Consider the following 20,626-nt stretch of genomic DNA (forward strand, 5'->3'; position numbering starts at 1 on the left):
ACCAAGCGAGGCGTCGTTTGGCATTCATCGGCCTGATGTGTGTCTTATGAGCAGCCGCTCGACCATGAAATCCAAGTTTTCTCACCTCACGCCTAACTGCCATAGTACTTGGTGTGGATCCTGATGCAGTTTGGAATTCCTGTGTGATGGTCTGGATAGATGTCTGCCTATTACACTTTACGACCCTCTTCAGTTGCCGGCGGTCTGTCAGTCAACAAACGAGGTCGGCCTGTACGCTTTTGTGCTGTATGTGTTCCTTCACGTTTCCACTTCACAATCACATCAGACACAGTGGACCTACGGATGTTTAGGAGTTTCAGAAATCTCGCGTACAGACTTCTGACACAAGTGACACCCAGTCACCTGACCACATTCGAAGTCCGTGAGTTCCGCGGAGTGCCCTATTCTGCTTTCTCACGCTGTCTAATAACTACTGAGGTCGCTGATAATGAGTACCTGGCAGTAGGTGACAGCACAATGCATCTAATATGAAAAACGTTTTGGGGGGCGTCTGGATACTTTTGATCATATAGTGTACCTATCATAGTCCGGGTTCTGGTTGCCCCCCCCCCCCAGTTTTTACCTTCTAGATCCGCCTCGGTTCATCATACCCCTACCATCATCGCCACCAAAAATAACTGATTTAGCTGTATACAGAGGAAAAGGAATTAAATCTTATAACTGGATGCAGTAACTGATTTTTGTCACACTAATTCATCTATAGGTGCGACTTCAATGATATACAAAGAATGCAAAAATGCACAATTGGAACAGGGATTGAACTCGGGTCCTCAACTTACTGCTGCTACGTTGTCCACGTCCTGAATAGCCATACATTCTACATATTAGTTTTGAAGTTGGCCACTCAAACTATCTGGACTGTACAACAATTTCTGTTGTGCTTAGTGTTGGCTTGTGCACTAAGTGAGTGCGTACTATTTATTTGAGATGCGTATTCTATACGCCCATTAATAAAATCCAGTATCTACATCACAGAACACCTATGACGGTTGAATTATTGTACTTCTTGTATATCATTGAAGTCTCACGCGCGCATACAAAAATTTCTTGATATGAAAGCAGTTTTTCTTTCCATTTGTGATATAAGGGGGACGTTTTTAAAGTAAGGCAATATTTCAGGCCGTTCGACAATATCTCAGTAAAGCGCGAGCGTTCGTAATTTTACTTATGTGCACTGTGTCTCGGCGTCCTTGGAATATGAATAGACGCCATTTGGAATAGCGTCAGCAGGGTGAGTTTTGTAATGTGTGATAGAAAAGTTGAAGACCACCGAGTGGCCCTAATAAAGTCTGTAATTCTATTCCTGGCTGCAAGAACTGTGACACCGGCAGAAATTCACCGCCAAATTTGTGAGGTGTGTGGTCTAAACGCCATTAGTGATAGCAAAGTTCGCAAATCGGTGAGATTGTTTGTGAAAGAGTGGGAGAATGTTCATGATGAACCATGATCGGGCTGGCCCTCTGTAACCACTAACGATCTTGGCGTGCGGTAGAGATCAAGGTTCATAGAAACAGACAAATCATCATTTCCGTGCTGTCAGAAAATTTTCCACGAGCATTACTTCCTGTTCCCTAGAAAATTGTGTCGGAAAAAATGGACTCTCAAGCAGAAAACTCTTATGATAGGGATCTGCAAAAACTTGTCTCCTGATACGACTAATGTTTCAACATCAATGGAAATTACTTGATAAGTAGCTGTAAATGTATAGGATCTCCTAAAAGTATAATGTACTCGAAATGTTCAGTAGTTCTTTTATTATAAAACGTACCTTACTTTAAAACGTCCCTCGTATAATTGAACCGTTAGAAGTGTTCTGTAATGTAAAACTGGGTTTTCCAATTACAACAGAACATGTGGTACATTCCATGACATCTAAGTGGCTAAGCACCGACTTCAAGTGATAGAATGTATAGCTGATTGGGTTGTGGACTGGGTAGGTAGTGGTTAATGCATTGACACAGTAGGACGGAGAACCGGGTTTGAATCTGGAACCATTCGTGCATTTTCCACTCTTTGTATCTCATAGGAGCCTGTGGTTTTTAGTCTATAAAGATACACATGACAAAACATTAATAGCAAAAATATAGCTTTGCCTTAAGAGCTTAACATACTAAAAATTATAAGAAATTTACAATTTTTCTTTTGCTTGTTTTTCATAAGTGAAAGGAGATAATGAAATGTAACTTACCATAATCATAGACAATGTTGTTCTACAACAGAAAATATGAACCTTAAGAATTTTCAGTATTTCCCATCCATAGAAATTACAGTGTTGCCAAAATATTTCATCCCAAATCTAAGTTACGGTAGCAACTAGAGGAACGAACTCAACTGCATTTAATTACGTATCATATTATTTTGGAATCCTGTGAACTACTTTTTAAATAACATTATTTAATTTTAATAACTATATCGTCCTCAGAAAGCAGAAAGGTGCTAAGCGTCAGTTTCCTTGATTTACAACTAAGTGCATATCCTGACTACCCATTTATGTTTAATATTGTGTAGAAAGGAGACAAGTGGCGGGAGACGATATGAAAGGTCTGCATTAGAAGAAAACTGAATTCTAGTAGAAAGAAAGAATTGAAATTAGTGTTTCATTCGTTTTTTATGCTCTCCTGAGAAATTTGCATTTTGGCACCTAGCACCTTTCTGCTTTCTGTGGGCGATATGTTAAAACTATTTTGTTTATTGTAAACTAAATACAAGTATTATTTAAAAAGTAGTTCACAGGATTCCAGGACAACATATGTAATCAAATGCAGTTGAATTTGTTCCTTTAGTCGCTGCCTTAACTTGGATTTTGGGGGAAATGTTATTTTGGCAACACTGTAATTTCTATGGATGGCAGCACTGAAAATTCTTCAGGTTCATATTTTCTATTGTAGAATAACATTATCTATTATTAGTTAAGTTGCATTTCATTATCTCCTTTCACTTACAATAAACAAGCAAAGAAAAATCGTAAATTTCGTATTATTTTTAGTATGTCAGGCTCGTAAATATTCGAGCCTAACTAACTTTATGGCCTATGGAACCCGGAGGTTCAATGCGGAGTATTTGAACCTATACAAACATATTTTAGTCTCGTGCTTCTCATACTAGCAATACAGTATCTGATAAGTTAAAATTGTTTATCAAATGTACAGATATTTCGTTTTTACTAATTCCTTAATAAATTTATTAACGAGTGATTTTAAGAGTAAATATCCTTTTGCAAGCTGAGACATAAATTCGAATCTTCTCTCTTCTTTTTTTCAGTATGACAAGGAGGTGACAGCATCACTGACTCAGGACGTAGAGACTGGAATCATAAGAAAAATAAAAAATTCTCGAAGTGTTCTGTCCTTTATCTCACGAATATTTATTCAGGCGTTCACATTAACCTTTCTTGCGGAGTGGGGTGACAGATCTCAGCTCACAACAATCATCCTTGCTGCAAGAGAGGTAAGTAGAATTATATTTTTAAAGTATGTTATAGTTATAATTGAAGTAATATTGCAGTGCTTTCACCTAGGTAGTGACCAGTGGCTTATTTAGAAGGCTATCAGGTTCAAGTCCCTTTCGAAATAAATGTTAGTTTTTCGCATTCCACGTACAACAGTAATCCTTACGATTTCTAAGAATTTCATTGACTTTCCATTTTCTTATGCTCTTTGTTCAGAAATAATACTGTATTTGGTAAATTTCATTCCATGTACGAACTGTGTTCTTTTTTCTTGCTTTCGTCCATTCTGCTCTTGTTTCTTTTTCTTTTCTTAGTTGTTACTTTTTCGTTTCTCCTATCATGCTTTCAACTGTTGATTCAAATCGGCCGTCGTCAGTAACACCAAAATTAAGAGGACCTGATAAGCGAAACTGGTATTCCACATAAACTTGTACGGGTATCAACATTACGGGACTTAAAGAATATTTACATCGTTTAGTTATAAAGAAAGGTAAATGTTTTAATTAAAGAAAATTGAGGGGAAAATAAGTAGCCCGGGAAATTAGATAGGCCAAGAGGATGCTTCCTTTTTCTTTTATGAATTGAATGAAAGGTTAGATTTACTGCTAAATTTTTGTGTATATCATATCACATAATATTCACCAGTCTGCATTAAAACTTCAATGTATGCATAAATTAAAATATATTTAATTCCGAAACTCAGGTGGGTAATTGCCCCTCCTGCTTCCCCGTGTTGTGCATAGCCCCCTTCCGAAACAAAATCCTAAATACGCCAGTGGTAGTGACCTTTCAGAAAACAGTATATTACCTGGTGTAACTTATTTAAAATCTTTAAATCATGTAATTGCTCACACAATAAGTGTTCTTTGTAATAAACTGAAGAGGAATTCGCTCTTTTTCTAAATTATTATAGATGATTAAAAAAAAATCGAATTTTCGCTAACAGCTGTCACCACCGTCAAGGGTAAAGTAAAGAAAGAGGGATTAGGGTGTATGCAAGTTACATATTATACACATAACATACACTACATATCAACACCCAAATATAAAATTGTCCAATACTGTTATTCCATTCTCTAATATTGTGAAAAATTTGGAAGTCATACTAAATTAAAATCTCTCCTGGTCAGATCAATTGAATGTAGTTTGTAAGAGAGCATTTGGTGCTTTGCATACATTAAATTGGCTAAAAAAATTCTTACCGATATCTCTAAAGATCAAATTTGTCAAGGTACTCGTGTTTCCAAATCTTGACTATTTCGACTCAGCCTATTCTGATCTTCCCGGAAATCAAAACGCTTGCTTACAAAGAATGCAAAATGCTTGCATTAGATTTATTTTCAATTTAAATTACAGTGAACGTCTCATCATTTTATAAAAAAAAAATTGTCATGGCTGACGAGTAGAAAGAAGAAATATACATAATCTTACCCTATTGTACAAAATACTGCGTTAGAACCATCGTACCTTGCACGTTATTATTTATATTTATCAGACATTCATAATAGAAGTACAAGATCACAAGATAATTTGCTCTTCATACCCAGTCACAATTTGGATTCATACTCCAAATCCTTCACAGTGAGTACTACACGGAACAGTTTACCTCACTTAATACACAATGTTTCAACAGTTGCCAAATTTAAAAAAATCTGTAAATTCCCTTGTCTTAAGCAAAGATAAGGATAAGGAGTAGCACGTGAGGCACCTTCGTCTTAGCAGATCATTAATTACGCATGAATACGTCCAGTTAGTAACACATACCCAATTAGTAACTCACGTTAATTTGTACAGTTTATATATATATATATATATATATATATATATATATATATATATATATAGGGTGTTAATGAACTATACCGACGAACTTTAAAAGGTGATTCTCCACATCAAAATAAGAGAAAAAAGTTAATATGAACATATGGCGAAAAGTGCATAATTTCAGAGGTAGAGCTGTCCAAAATCGCGAAAAAGCCAAACTTCAAGAGGCCCTATTTCGAATTTATAGACTGTGGATGGTCCTTATCAGCATAAAGGAAGTCACGCACACGCAATCCAAAAATGCATCTTTCATTAATGTTCAATGGGTGTACAGAGTATTCCCTGCAGGGTGAATTCCGAGACATACCAGCAACCGAATTTTGAGATATGCTCTGATTTTATGATTGGTCCAAAGTAGGCAAATGATAAGTCTTGATAGCAGTGAACACGGAATCCTTTGGCGCGATGTCGGAAGTGTTAAGGGTCGTCAGCTGCACGGTTTCTCGTACTCGGGAAAACGCATGGTGCGATGTTTTCTTTCAAGCCTATAACTGAAGAAAGCGTGAAATATACCGTGACGAAATACATATCGCACGTTATTCCGAATACAAAGAAACATGGAGCTGCAGGTTCTTAACACTTCACCTTCCCTCAGAAGCATTGGATGTCCATTGTTGTCAAGGTTTACCTCCTGCCTACTTTGAGTCCTTCTTGATATCAGGGTATATCTGAAAACTCTATTGAAAACATATCTGAGAATTACACCCTGTAGGGGATATTCTGTACACCTCTTGACAATTGATGAAATATGCATTTTTGGATTGTGTATGCGTGCCTTCCTTTACGCTGATAAAAACCATCATCCACAGTTTCTGGAATTCGAAATAGGACATATTGAAATTTAGCTTTTTCGCGAGTTTGGACAGCACTAGCTCTGAAACTATGCACTTTTCGCCATAGGTCCATATGAAATTTTCTCTTATTTTGGTGTGAGTTTCGTAAGACCATTACACAGAAAATATAAACAATTACAAAAAAAAAAAAAAAAAAGTCCTGTAAAAGAAGTCATAAATAGATTAATAAGTACATCCTGAGAAACACAAAGTATAACATCAATAAAGTGAGTATGAATGACGAAGAACTTTTTGATCAAAGAGTAACAAGGATAAAGTTTTTTAAATTTATTTATTTAAACTGAGGCATCAAATTTGGACGTTGGCACTTCGGATAAAAGTTGGGATAACTTTATTATATTTACCCTTGTCAGCAACCATTGAAGAACAACAAAAATTCATGATTTGTATTCTGTGTAGAAGAAAGATATTTTTATTTATAAGTGTAAACATATTTAATTTTCCTCACCTTATCCCTATTATATACCTTTTCTTATCTAAGTCTCGATAGCGTTGACAACTGTCAGCGAAAATTTCACGTCTAATATATTTTTTTAAAAAATAATCTGTTGGATTGATGCAAATGAGAATGCCTACTCCATGTACTCGATCCAGATTCTCTTTTTTAGGTATTTTATTTTAGATAAGGAGTGGAATACCATAATCTCAAATTGCGTCAACAATAATTAAATAGCTGAATTTTGGTTACACATTTATTTATTATTTGAATAAATAATTCGTTAAATTATAAATTTTTTGGTTCACCGGATTTTCTGTGTACAAGTTTCGAGGAACTAAACTCGCATGCATGTAGGATATGGCAACATTGTATTAGTTTTGATAATTGTGCATGAGGTGGGAAAGCGAAGACTTGGTGTAGAATTGGACAAAATGTTTCATTTACCTGCAAAATTAAAGATTGTAATCGGTACAATCTTAAAGTGTTAAGTGAAAAGTTAAGTAAGGTTAATTCATAAGAAGTGAATGTTGTTTTACAGTGTGAAACTAAGATTTCCAAACTATGTGAATTGAATACTCGAACTAATACATCTATAAGTACTGGTTACAATATAGTAATAAGATCAAAAATATAACCTGTTCCTCACACGCTGAATCCGTATCAAAAAGCTATTACTCGCTATATCGTACTGTTCTTGTTCTATGACAATAAAGATTGAAACCAAAATTCGTTTATTTACAACCAAATATTGTTTGAATAGAGGTTAAAGGGAGGAGATAGAACGTATTCTTGGGACGCTGAATCGATTGAAAATATATTTATTTATTTATTTCGTATAGTTTTTGCTGTATGAAAATCTGAGACCTGAGAGATAAGAGTTGTGATGTTATATACATACTTGAGACGCTGTATCGATTGCGGAAACAGTTTGTCGCTATTATATTACCCTTTCAGTTCTATGGTGATAAATGTTGAAGCCGGAAATCGTCAATTTGAACCACTTCCGGTTTGAACAGTGTGTTAACGGAGGGTTATTGATAAGGATAAACAAAGGCGGAGAAGATGCAAAGGTTACGATCACATGTGAGGGTACAGAACTGGAATGGGTGGAAAGCTATGAGTACTTGGGAACAATCATACACAAAGAAGGGAAGATAGATCAAGAGATATTGAATAGAATAAATAAAGCAACAGATGCGTACTACCAGTTATACCCAACTGTCATCAATAAAAGGGAAGTGGGAAGAAAAACAAAACTGCAGATTTATAAGACAATATACAAACCAATTACAGAATATGGAGCAGAAAGCTAGACTATGACAGACAAGACACAAATCAAAAATACAGGCAGTAGAAATGAAATACTTAAAACGGGTTATGGGAAAGACAAAGAGGGATAAAATTAGAAATACAAAAATTAAAGAAGAATTGGAACAAACTCCTGAATAGCGATATCGAAAAGAAACAACTGAAGTGGATGGGACATGTAATTACAATGGAAGAAAACAGAATACCCAGAAGAATCTTAGAAGCCAGAACAGAAGGCCGAAGAACGAGGGGACGACCAAGAAGAATGTGGATAAATAAAATCGAGCAGATAGCAAATCAGAAGGGGAAGACGCTAAAAGAAATGAAGAAATTAGCTGCAGACAGTAAAATACAGACGATGGACGAGGACCCAACACCCTAGCGGGTACAAGGAAAGATAAAGAAGTAGTTAAGTTGAATCGATTAGCAAAAAACTTTATCTCCATATCTTTTACCGTTTCTGTTCTAGAAATCATTTTGATACCGGAAGTAATAGTATATTTGAACTACTTCCGGTTTGGTAAAAGTATTGTGGATAATCATGATCTGTTTTAGATGCTGAATCGTTTGAGAAAACTTTCTCGCTATCTATTGCCATGGTTGTTCTATAGCGATTAAAATCTAAATCGGAAATGGCTGTTTAACCATTTCCGGTTTGAATAAATCAATGGAGATGGAACCTATTCTTGGAACGCTGAATCGATTGCATAAAACCACATCTTCATAGCATTTACAGTTTTCACTCTACGGAAATCAGTATTGAAACCGGAAGTAATAGGAAATTTGAACCACTTCCGGTTTTGATAGTGTGTTGTGGATAGTCATGATATGTTGTCTTAAGACGTTGAATCGTTTGGAAAAACTGTTTCTCGTTATCTGTTAACGTTTTCGTTCTATAGCAATAAACATTGAAAGTGGATGTGGCTAATTTGAATCACTTCCGGTTTGAATATAGGATTAACGGAGATGATGAGACCTATTCTTTGGATGCTAAATTGATTGCTATAAACAGCTTCTTTATATCTTTTACCGTTATTGCTCTGATGCCTATCGACAAATGGACGGACGGACAAAGCTGTTCTCTGAGACTTGCAACACTTATGCATAGCATAGTTTAGAAATTTGAAAATAGGGGCTGTATACACTGAATATCCCCCCAAAAGTAAAGTGAGCTATCTAAAGAAATTACCAGATTAAAAATAATATACGCTTTTTAAATAAGACTATACACTGAAAACGAAGCTTTAAGCATCAGACCTTCTTTGCTTAATATGTTATAAGCATGTGCGATACCTGATAATGGTAACTCGATAAATTTCCAAAATATTGGATGTTACTTTTCTTAGGAATACTGAAAGGTCAAATTATCTGTAATATGTATTTTATTTGTTCTGTTAGTAATTGTAATGTAATAATGTGTGAAATCATTTATTTTTTTTAAGGATGTACTTGGTGTTACTATTGGTGGCATATTAGGGCATGCCATATGTACAGGCCTAGCTGTGCTAGGAGGTAGAATGATAGCTCAAAGGATATCTGTAAGAACAGGTAAATTTGTAAATTTTTTATGTAGTAGTTTATAGTCTTTCATGGTTGAAATGAAGCTAATAATGAAAGTATATTGTTTCACATTGGAAAGGTTTTGAGTTCGCAACGCATAGATTTTATTGTAATAACTACATCATTTAAAGCAAGTATTCTGCATATGGGCGTTTTAGACCTAAAAATGAGAAAGTATACGTTCATTTTTTAAAAGTTTATTCTTGAGGTTTTCACAGATCAGATATACACAAAATAGTTACTTATTAATGACCAAGTTTCACTGAATACATTTAGACGACGAATATTAAGATATATATTGGATATGTGCGTGGTGTATGTATATGTGTGTATTCCACCATAACTCTAGAACACCTGGAGGCCGCGGTGGCTCAGTGGTAGAGCGTTCACCTCTGGTGCTTGGGGACCCGGGTTCGATCCCAACCCCCACCAAGTGAACTTTATGCTGGACAAACACCGTGTGCGTGGGTTTTCTCGGGGTTCTCCCGTTTCCTCTCACTTTCTTCATTCCACCATTTCATTCATTACTCATCATCACCATCTCCTTTAGGCTAACCGGCATAATCGTGGGACGTAAAACTCAGATTTCATTTTTCTAGAACGCCTGGAACAATTTTAACCAAACTTGGTACTTAGAGTCCGGGAAAAAAAACTGTCGAAGTAAGATCCCCTAGCACACCTGGGGGGGGGGGGGGAGACATATATCACAGTGGTCGAAAATGACCTATATTAGTGTTGAATCCATGGCTTTCGTGGTCCTTAAACTTATTGGTGAGTTTTGGTGCCCTTCGAGTCGAAGTTTAGTTCCGAGTTGGGATAAGACCCTCTAGCAATCTTATGCGGAGAGAGAGGGATATATAGAATAAGGAAGACCATTATTAGTGTCGAATCCACAGTTTTCGAGGTCGGTTAGGTAAATTCTCTCTCTCCCGGTGCTATTTAAGTTCAAGTTCAGCCCCATTAGTACCCTGGGAGGATGAAATTCTGACATGGAAAAATAATTACAAATGACCGAGATTAGTATCGAATCCATAATTTTCGGAGTCTCTGAAATGAATAGTGAGGCCCCCAATGCCGTTTAAATCCAATTCACCTCCATCTGCAAAGGGTGAGGTGGGGGAGATGAAAAATAAAATGTAAAAATGACTGAGACTTGTGTCGCATTCATAGTTTCTACGCCTCATTAAGGGTAACAACAAACTTCCACCGATCACCCCAGTTCATGACGTACATACAGCTGCCTGCAGTTCCTTTTTCGCGCAGCCACTTGACACGGTTTCATGGCGTGCACACTACTCTTCTAACGGCCGTGAGGTATAAATCCCAGTGAATGGCGCGGTTGATTGTCGCCTGCGATGTGCGGCATTTGCCGACCATCGCACGCTATGTGCGGCATTTGCCGACCATCGCACGCTATGTGTGGGGATTTTCGGAGGTCGCAATACACCGAACCACATGCAATAGCGGTGAGGTCCTCTTTACGGGAGGCCGATTTTTAGCTGCTTGCTGCGAAGTGATGGGCCTAGGACTCAGTGCCGCATATTTTCGTACAATATGATTCACCGTGGCACGAACTATACGAAAATTACGCACATGACACATTTCTACGATGGCGGAGGCCGTGAACTTAACATTGGAAAGGACCACAATTGAACCTTTCTCAGAATGTGTTCAGTTTGGGCGGCATCAGACTACACTCGGCCACACTGGTCTAATGCGTGACTAACGAGATACTGTTGCTTGCCTCGTAGCAGTCTCACGGCGGTGGGTTGTGCTTGCACGGTACAGTTGCACATTGACTTCGGCCCAATATAAATGAATAAACTTCTGTATTTTAGCGACTAATTCGTCGTGTTAGTTTTTATTTTCCTCGTATGAACTTTACTTTCATGTTGGTAAAACTTATCACGTGACTTCCAATATGGCATCCAACTACTGGACTCTGTACATCAACGTGCTGTTTTCTTCATCTCCCCATCAGATGAAAAGTATAGCAAAACAGTTGGTAGTGTATTTTCTTTAGTGTAATGTAATAATGTCACTATTTTTGTGTAGTTTTGTATATAGACTTTTCCATCTGTTGAAAGTCCAGCGTCTTTAAAGAAGAGAAAGGATGATTTTTGTTTAATTATTTGTTCTTTAGAAGACAGTATTCGCAAATATTAATTAAAATTACTCCTTAAGAGTTATTTTTATTGCTAACTGGATTTCTATGCAGAAAATTTCGAACTTTCCTGTACAATGTATTTAGTTCTAATGTATTTTTGCTTTTCATTTCAGTAACGTTGATAGGTGGAGTGGTATTTCTCGTGTTTGCTATCACAGCATTGTTCTTCGATCCAAATCAAGAATAGTAAATGATTCTCATTAGTTTTTAATGGACTGGTAATTGGTTGTTGAACAACAATGCGAAGTGAGAATAAGAAGAATGTGCCCTTCCCATGAACGTTTGAAGTTGATAGTGGACTTCCAATGAGAGACAGAGTACAAAACAATGGAAGTTGTGTATTACAAGGTGAATGAATAAGGGAAGAGGTTACATACATATATTTTATTAGTTATGTACAGTAATTGTGATATTTTCTTATTTATATTTTTTGGAGGAACAAAGTTCTAATTGTTGTAGATAGTCCATCCATCCATACGTGTATATATAAAAAAAATAAGATAAAAGCTCATTAGAAAAAGACAACGTCTGGTACAATTACCAGCAAAACTAGGTAAACAAAACCATACGTGTTCTTTTGTCACTAACGTAATAAGGACTCGAACATTTTAATTCAGTTTACTTTAACGTAGAGACAACATACTGTATTTATTCGATTATAAGCCGACCCCTCAGAAATCAAAAAAAGAAAGCTAATAATATAATAATAATAGTAATAAAGCATACAATGCATAAGCAATAAATTTTCTGTCATTTAATTATTTAATGTCATCGTCATAAGATGACTCAGATTCATTACTTATTTCTGTGCCAGTCTTCGTACACAGCATTGTCTCTTTTAAACGTCAAACTCTTTCGAGCACTTTCTAAACGCACTACCCATGATTTCTCCTGAGTTTTAACAAATTCATTACAATTAGAAGATATCTAATTGTCAACGCCAACATCGAGTCTACACTATGGCGGAAACTAATTTGTGGCTTCTGGCGATATTTCTCTAATTTTTTTCTACTACGTCTGCTTTACCGGCTGAGGGGCATTATTTTAAACAAGAAACTTTTTTTTTTCTTTTTTAATAAATTGCTTATATTCGAGTAAATGTGGTAACTGTTTGTACACCGAAACCATGTTCCAGTTGGTGTACACGTTTGAAAGTTTTTGATGAAAGAACATGTTCAGTATCTACCCCATTTTTGCTTGTGGCTGTACCTAAAAAAGTATATCTGTTACAAGTTTTCGTTGCCGATAAGTGGTGCCTGTCCTTAATCTCTTGTGTGATGAAGTACTGAGTGAAGGAATGTTAAAAGTGTTATTTGTACGGAACTTTTATTTCATGTCAAAGTACGCAGTTATTATAAATTTACCCTATAATATTGCACATAGACTATATTTTCTGAGAAAATCTGTAATATTGGTAGACTTGTTTGGACAGCGGACTCAGCAAATATGGAAGAGTGCAATCTGTTGCTGAACCTTCTCGGAAAGCTGTTAGACGGTTTCAGTATATCCGATGTTCTGAAATATAGATTTTGTTAAGTTTGCTCTTCTTTTTTCGTATAAGCAGAATTTGCGAAAGTTGCAGTTTTTGCTTACAGCTATTACAGGGAAGGTGAATTGTGATTATTGTTGCAGTTTTAGGAGGCAAATTGGTGTATTTTCAGTGGGTGCCTAAATAACATAAGAGGGAGCAAGAGTGGGTTTTGGGAGGCGGCAAATTTTCTCGTACGAGTGTTTTTGATACTCTGCAACAGTGACCTCATATTGGTGTGTAATCAATTCAACCATAACTTTTATTAACTGAAATTTATATATTTTATTTATTGCATTTTTTTTCATTTTTTCCATTGTAATATAATTATTCATTTTACTGTCTTAAATTTTCTACACCGGTGTTTATTGAGGAGGCTACTTCGTTTTTAATGGCCCGAGGTAGCAAAAATGTTATATACGGCCCTGCCAGAGTATGATTTTTTTAAAAAAAAAAATTAAAAATGGCAGTACGAGGTGTGTTCAAAAAGTATCGAACTTTTGATTAGCAAAAGTACGTTTATTGATTTGGAAATCCAAAACGCTAATCTCCTTCAAATTAGTCTCCTTGGTAATGAACACATTTCTCCCAGCGCTCCCGCCATTGTTGGAAACACTTCTGGAACGCATTTTAGGATTGGTGAGCAACCATGCCGTCCCATTCTGCATAATGTCTTGACTCAAATCTAGTCCCTTTTAGTGGCATTTTCAGATTCGGAAATAACCAAAAATCACCCAGAGCCATGTCGGGTGAATAGAGAGCCTGACAACAGTGTTTGCATTGTACAGCATACCCTGTGCTATATCAAGGCGCTATTGTCTCTGCTCCATTAGTAACAGCTTCAGTGTAAATTTCGCGGACACTATCCTCATGTCCAAATTCTCGTTCAAAATTGAATGAACCGATCCGATGCTTACCCCTATATCATTCTTAATTTCTCGGGTTGTGATACGACGGTCTTACAAGACCACAGTCCGCACTTGCTCAATGACATTCCGGCAATGTGGTTCACTGTCCACTGATGTGCGGCCATCTTTGAAGCGATTGTACCAACCACTCTTTTCTGCGTGAGGTGTTCTTGTCATCGTCCCCGAAAGCCTGTTAAATCTCGCGAATGGTTTCCGTTTGGGTATCGCCAAGCTTTTGGGAAAATTTGATACAATATCGCTGCTCAGGTTTACCTATCATTTTACCAGAACTGAAATCCGACGACCGTTCACTACACGTCTTCACTTGTTGGCCGACCGCCAACGACTGACGCTTTCCGCGGGTGGGAAAAAATCCACGACTGCGCACGACTGTCTCTTCTACATTTACACTGAAGAGTCTCCCGCGCTTCATTGATTTATGCGTGAAAAAAAAATTAGGTTCGATACTTTTTGAGCACACCTCGTATAGTTTAATGTGAACAACATATACGTTAATGCAAGTGTACTGATGGAAGCTTCATGGATATATTAAGGTTGTAATCCAGTAATTTCCAACTCGTGATCGTAGGATATAGGAGCACAGTTTTATAATGAGAAAGCAGAGAGAAGTACCATGAGAAAAGGAGGGACAGAAAGAGCAAGTGTTGCCAGTGAACGTCCAGTCACAGATCCACGAGTAGTATGCTTGCAAAGTCATCGACTTCCCTGTCAGTGTTCGTATTTGCCTGGAAGTACTGTCTTTTATCAACGGTAGGTTACCTGCCAGCTCTTTTCCCTCTGAAGCAAACTGTGACGTAACAGCATTCAGTTGGAAATGACCTGTAATTTATTACATTAATAATCGTAAACTACGTAAGAAAATGAATTATTAATATAATAAATTACCTGTTTAATATGCCCATGAAGCTTCTATCGGTACAGCTGCATTAACATATCTGTCGTTTACGTTAAACTGAATTTAGTTGAACAAGCGAAGAGAATAACTACCATAAGTTGGAAAGGTGCACTACGGAACTGGAGACAACTCTCTAAGTTCAGGAGGTAAATTCTTTCAAAATGAAAGATTTAAAATAACAGCATGTAACCATCATGTGCAGTAACGAGGGATGTTAATCTTTTACCTCAGATTACTGAAAATAAAGGGATGTTTTGGGATGGTGGTTAGCACTACCGTCCAAGGATTTTCAACTGTTACTGATAACTTCGGCCCTAGGTTGTATAAATGAAAGCAGATCACTTATAAAAGATAGAAAACAGACGTGATGGTAAAGGGGTAGAAGATTTAAAGACATTAGCGTAGGGAAAGGTTATTCAAGCATAGTACTTCAATTAACAGTGATGATCCTTTCAGTGTTCTCCTTTCATGTTTCTTATTGATAGACTGAAGGCGGTATGGGCTTAGGCTAGACAGACGGCTAATGGTTTCTTGATGGAAATCACGAAAGTTCATACTTCCAGGCTAAGATAATGGTAAATAAAGGCTCGGCCCATGCTCCTACTAGACTCTATTCTTCATACTCGTATTAGAAAATTATTTGGGAGCGATGAACTTAACCAGTTGTCTTCCACAGTATCTCTCCCTAGGGTCTACGTTGTTTTGACTTTTCGACGGATCTTCGCACTTCAATCTCTCGCTGTACCACCACCATCATCACGACTTCACCGGAACTCTTGACCTTTGCTTTTCAGTCACCTAGAAGACAAATCCATAGCGCTAACAATGAGGAAAACATTCAGTGTGCTTGAATGGTTAAGAGACCTCATCGCACGTGAAAGGAACACAGTAAAAAGGACAGTAGTCTGTGGTTCATTTCTATAAGCTTACAAATTGTGAAGAATAACTTTACAAAATAACAAATCTATTTCTTTCTCTCTGTTATTAACAGCAACCAGGTATTTCTAAAATAAAACACATGATAATGTTTCGATTGAATTTCCCAATCTTTACAATCCTTCACACTGTTGTGCCAGTGTTCGCATATAACTTCATAGACTCGACATATGTAATGAAAAGTATTCGTAGGCCATATTAAATTCAAGATAATCTATTATTATTATTATTATTATTATTATTCTGCTTAAAGATTTCTGTAATTCCTGAAGTTTTAGAGTTCCAAGCTTTCGACTCTCCCCTGGAGTCTTCGGCCACGGAGGTTAAAAAAAAAGGAAAAAGAATAGAACATCAAGGAATAAAAAGAAATGAACTTACCAAGGAAGAGCTGTGTGAAAACACGTCTAGTGCGTCATTGATCTCCAGATGAGGTTGATACGAACTAAAAAGATGAAGTTGATACGAGCTGCTTTCACAAAGCTCTTCCTTGGCAAGTCCATTTCTTTTTATTCCTTGATGTTTCTATTCTTTTTCTTCCTGTTTTTAACCTCCGTGACCAAAGACTCCAGGGAAGAGTCGAAAGCTTGGAAGTAAGTAGAATGATAGAATTTTTGAGCGTGGTTTTGGAATGCCTAATCTATATTAGTTGTATCCACTCCTGCTCTCTGAATTAGCTTCCATAGTTTGCTAAAAATTGTTTGTATTCAGTTGTTGAAATCGTTCAGTGATTCTTTGAATGTTGATGTAGTGTTAGTGTTGTATTAACACAAAATTGTGGTATTTGCTACGTTCATGGGATGTATTCCTCTCGTTATCCGGTAAAAAGTTTTATTAGCTGATACAGGTATGGAATACTTATTTTTTTAAAAAAATAGTATTCACCTAATTGCATTCCTAGAAGCTGAAAAACTTTCCGATATTTCTGATGCATAAGTGAGCATTCTCTTTTGAAGATCACACAGGGATAATACATACTATGCAAAAAGTTCTTCACAACGTTTAACTTCTAAATTTCTATACGAAATGTCTTTTTTAAAAAGTCACTTCGAAAAAAAAAATATGTGGGAGATTAATAAAACTATTCATAGCCCCTTAAAATTATGCTATATGTGAAGTGCACTTACACAAGTATTCCTATTTCTAGTTATTTGTTTTAATTTTTCAGGTGAGCTTCTTCGTGGCTAACGCGCCTTTGACGTGAGAGATCCGGGTTCAATTCCCGGCGGGAGCTCATATGGTTCCGATTCCACGTTAATCAGTAGATTCACGTCTCGTATAGCTTCGCTGCTAAAAGGGACGTTAAACTCAAAATCAACTCAACTCAATATTTCAGGTGTATGTTAATATCTTTCTGGCTTGATGTGATAATGCACTCCATACTGGTTTGCTCAGGAGGCGGAATGCTACATAAAAAATGAGACATTAATACTTGCGTACGCCTGAGAAATTACAATAAATTATTGGGAATAAGTAATAGTTGTGTAAATGAACGTCACAACAGGGAGTATGAATAGTCTTGTAAATCTCCCGCATAAAAATTAGTTTCTTAAAGACGTCACTGCACAAAAATACGTTATTCTGTATAGAAATTTAAAATGTCCACTGATATTGAAATTAAAAGCATGTGAAGAACTTTTTGCATAACATGCATTAAGACGATGGTCGTTGACGTATCCGAAATATCGGATAGTTTTTCAGCTTCTAGGAACACAGTAAGGTGAGTACCATTGTGTGATAAGAATTCGTGTACAGTCATCTCTCATGCCCATTTCTTTTCTGTTCTAGTTACTCCTTTTTCGAGAATTATTTTCTAGTCATTATGCTTTTTTTACTTCTGGTTCTTAAAATAAAAGTAGTATTAATACCTAGGTATTTACCTGCGGAAGCTATTGGATCCATGTTTATTATTAGAAATATATATATATATATATATATATATATATATCTCCAACTTTGCATCCCGAACTAGAAAACACCATCATACAGTTTCAGGCGATCTTTGGAGACTTTCTTAGTGCTACTTTTACTGCTACATCGGCTACTAAAATTTTTTTTTTTTTTTTTCATCCATGAAAACTCACTCTTCAGTATAAAACCTGCCGACAAAATGTTAGTAACAAACTACAGTTATCACTACATTTTGCATCTAATTCCACTGCCACATTTGAATTACACCGAATGTAGAGTAATCTTCCACGCCACCTATCACGAGTCGGGAGAACGTTTACGCGGAAGATTGTTACTTACTGTTTATCGCAGATTTATTCTGGAAGAAACTTGAGAGCTTCCAATTGAAGAGATCTTAGTGAAACTACAGGGTGTCCAATATACAATGTAACCCGGAGTTTGGGATAGTAGAACTTTTGAACCTGAAGCGATACACAAATAATGGTTATACCAAAGTGAAGCCTTGTTCATGCATATATTTTTAAACTAGGAAGCCACGATTCAAGTACACTAGGAATCACACAGTGTTGCTAAATGTAACTGAGTTTTTTTGCGAACCATGTAAATTGACTTATAATTCATACGTATGGATTTTGTGTCGTTAATTTTCAGTTTGTTTAGTTGGAGTAGCTTGGAAACTATGGAGCAGAAAGAAGTTTTTATTTTCACCGATAACTAATCGGATGAGACCTCTGTAAGGAGGAACTAGGGAAATCGTAGTTTTCATAAATTAACACTCTGAATTGGCAACATTGCTGATCTTTCAGTACATCAAAAGGTGTGTTAAGGATCTATCTACATAATGTAATTCCTGAAAACAACGAAAAAGAAACTGAAATTATCATGATAAAACTTTTACTTACATGCACCTGGCAATAATGCTACTACCACCCAATGAGTTAGGCCTATCAGCTCTACAGCAGATGCTGGAAGTGCCCAAGGTCTATCCACAGTTTTCAAGCTACTTCAACTAAACAAACTGAAAATTAACGGCAGAACATCCATCCATGAGTCTATTTACATGGTTTGCAAAAAAATTTATTTACACCTTCGGTTACATCTGGCAACACTGTGTGGTTCCTAGTGTACTTGAATCGTGGCTTCCTAGTTTAAAAATATATGCATGAACAAGGCTTCATTTTGGTATAACCATTATTTGTGTATCGCTTCAGGTTCAAAAGTTCTACTATCTCACTCCGGGTTGCATTGTATATTGGACACCCTGTAGTTTTCACTGAGTACAGCGCCATGACACGAATCGAAAAAAAAAAAAAAAAGAAAGAAAATGTTCCGAATAAAATTTACTTACTTTTTCCTATAGAATCCGAATCTGTAATAAAAAGTGAGATCTCCATTTAACTGTTCTGGGATCCCCATCTGGACTAGTCTTATGACAGGTGAATTTCTCTATAAAAACCATAGTCAATGTTTTTGTCCACAAAGCATAACTTTTTGCAGTATGCCCGACTTCTAAATAGTGCACTTCTATGTACTTTTCCAAGTAATAAGAAAGTTAAAAATGTATTACTTTCGAGGTTAATTTTAAGTTTTTGGGGGTCAATTCTTTAGCCAAAATCCTAATTCAGTATTCCAACTTCATATATTTTTTTAAGAAGTCTACCAGTATGATAGTCTGTGTTTTTGGGAAAATTTTTTGCCAGCGTTTTGTCTGAAATGAAAGGTCACTTTTATGTCCTGAACTACAAATAATGGTTTAACAAAACATTTTTTACTGTTACAGAGGAAATTCTTTGAAAAAAAAAATAAATAAAAAGAACTGTCAAATGATACAAACTATAATATTGTACTTGAAAATTGGAGGAAACATCTTATTCTTTCTCACCTCCGTTATAGGTGTGGATTCAAAGTGAAAAACGAGCGACCGCAGTTTTCGGTTTGATGAGGTCCATTTCGCTTATTTTTACTCTGAATTGTAAAATTCTAAAATGTTATTTTTTTAAAATATCGATGCACGAGATTCAACACCGCGTAACATTTCGCCAGTTCTACAAGAGAGACAAGAAACTGTTTAAAAAATTAATTGCAGCCTCAGTACGCGGCATTACTTTGAGGGAATAACAGCCATCTGTCGTGATGTTGATGTACTATTTAACCCTTAACACACCAAGCGGGGTCCTCTACGGACCCTAGAGGGTGATATTTGGTGATACTGCTGGAGATACGTGGTGTTGAATCTCAGACGACGATATAATTCATACTTATGTATGGTAAAAGAGAATAAGTCCATTGTCTTCTATCATAAAACTAGGTTTTGTTACGAAGGTATTTTCTATTTTTTTTTTTTTTTTTTTTTTTTTTTAAAGCAGGAGATCCTGTGACCAGCTTCACTAAGATTTTTCTGTTTTTTCTTCACTCACCAGGCGAATCGGGATGGTATCTTTTTAAGTGTAAGTTTTTGTCAGAGATGTTTCCTACCCATGCGTCATTTTGTTTTCAGTGTAAGAAGCTTCAGAATTTTATCTGAAGCTTCGTTCATAAATAAATAGAGTGCTTTCCTTCTTCTGTAAAGAGAAAGTGATAAAATAAAATATATCAAAGGTTGCCGTTTTTAGTAAATGATTTTTATTAACCTCTTACCACAGGTACAATTCAGCCTATGTTGGAGAAGTTTGGTTCAACAGAATAATATTGATTGGTTCTCACTAATATTCTTAAACTCTTCTCGCATGAATTATTTCCAAGTGGACTGCATAATCTAACATAAAACCAACAGGAAGCTGGGAGAAAACGAACCGCATTGTAACCACCC

General features: G+C 36.3%; 1 protein-coding gene across 6 annotated transcripts in view; it reads left to right on the top strand.

Moving 5' to 3' along the window:
- The window catches only part of LOC145670315 (putative divalent cation/proton antiporter TMEM165), a 151,098-nt gene extending 130,680 nt beyond the window's left edge, over positions 1-20,418 (top strand). For 3 of the 6 annotated variants that reach the window (XM_081738805.1, XM_081738803.1, XM_081738806.1), the window contains 3 exons: positions 3,283-3,468; positions 9,337-9,442; positions 11,735-20,157. In XM_081738805.1, coding sequence (XP_081594931.1) covers positions 3,283-3,468; positions 9,337-9,442; positions 11,735-11,808 — 366 coding nt within the window. In that variant the 3' untranslated portion in view covers positions 11,809-20,157. Of the gene's footprint in view, positions 1-3,282; positions 3,469-9,336; positions 9,443-11,734; positions 20,158-20,180 lie in introns of those variants that run through there. The other 3 variants (XR_014128256.1, XR_014128257.1, XR_014128258.1) reach the window with 3 other exon arrangements.
- Positions 20,419-20,626: the final 208 nt, after the last annotated feature.

Source organism: Thermobia domestica, chromosome 14, assembly GCF_964235325.1.
Source record: "Thermobia domestica chromosome 14, izTheDome1.hap1.1, whole genome shotgun sequence".
NCBI lineage: Eukaryota > Metazoa > Arthropoda > Insecta > Zygentoma > Lepismatidae > Thermobia > Thermobia domestica.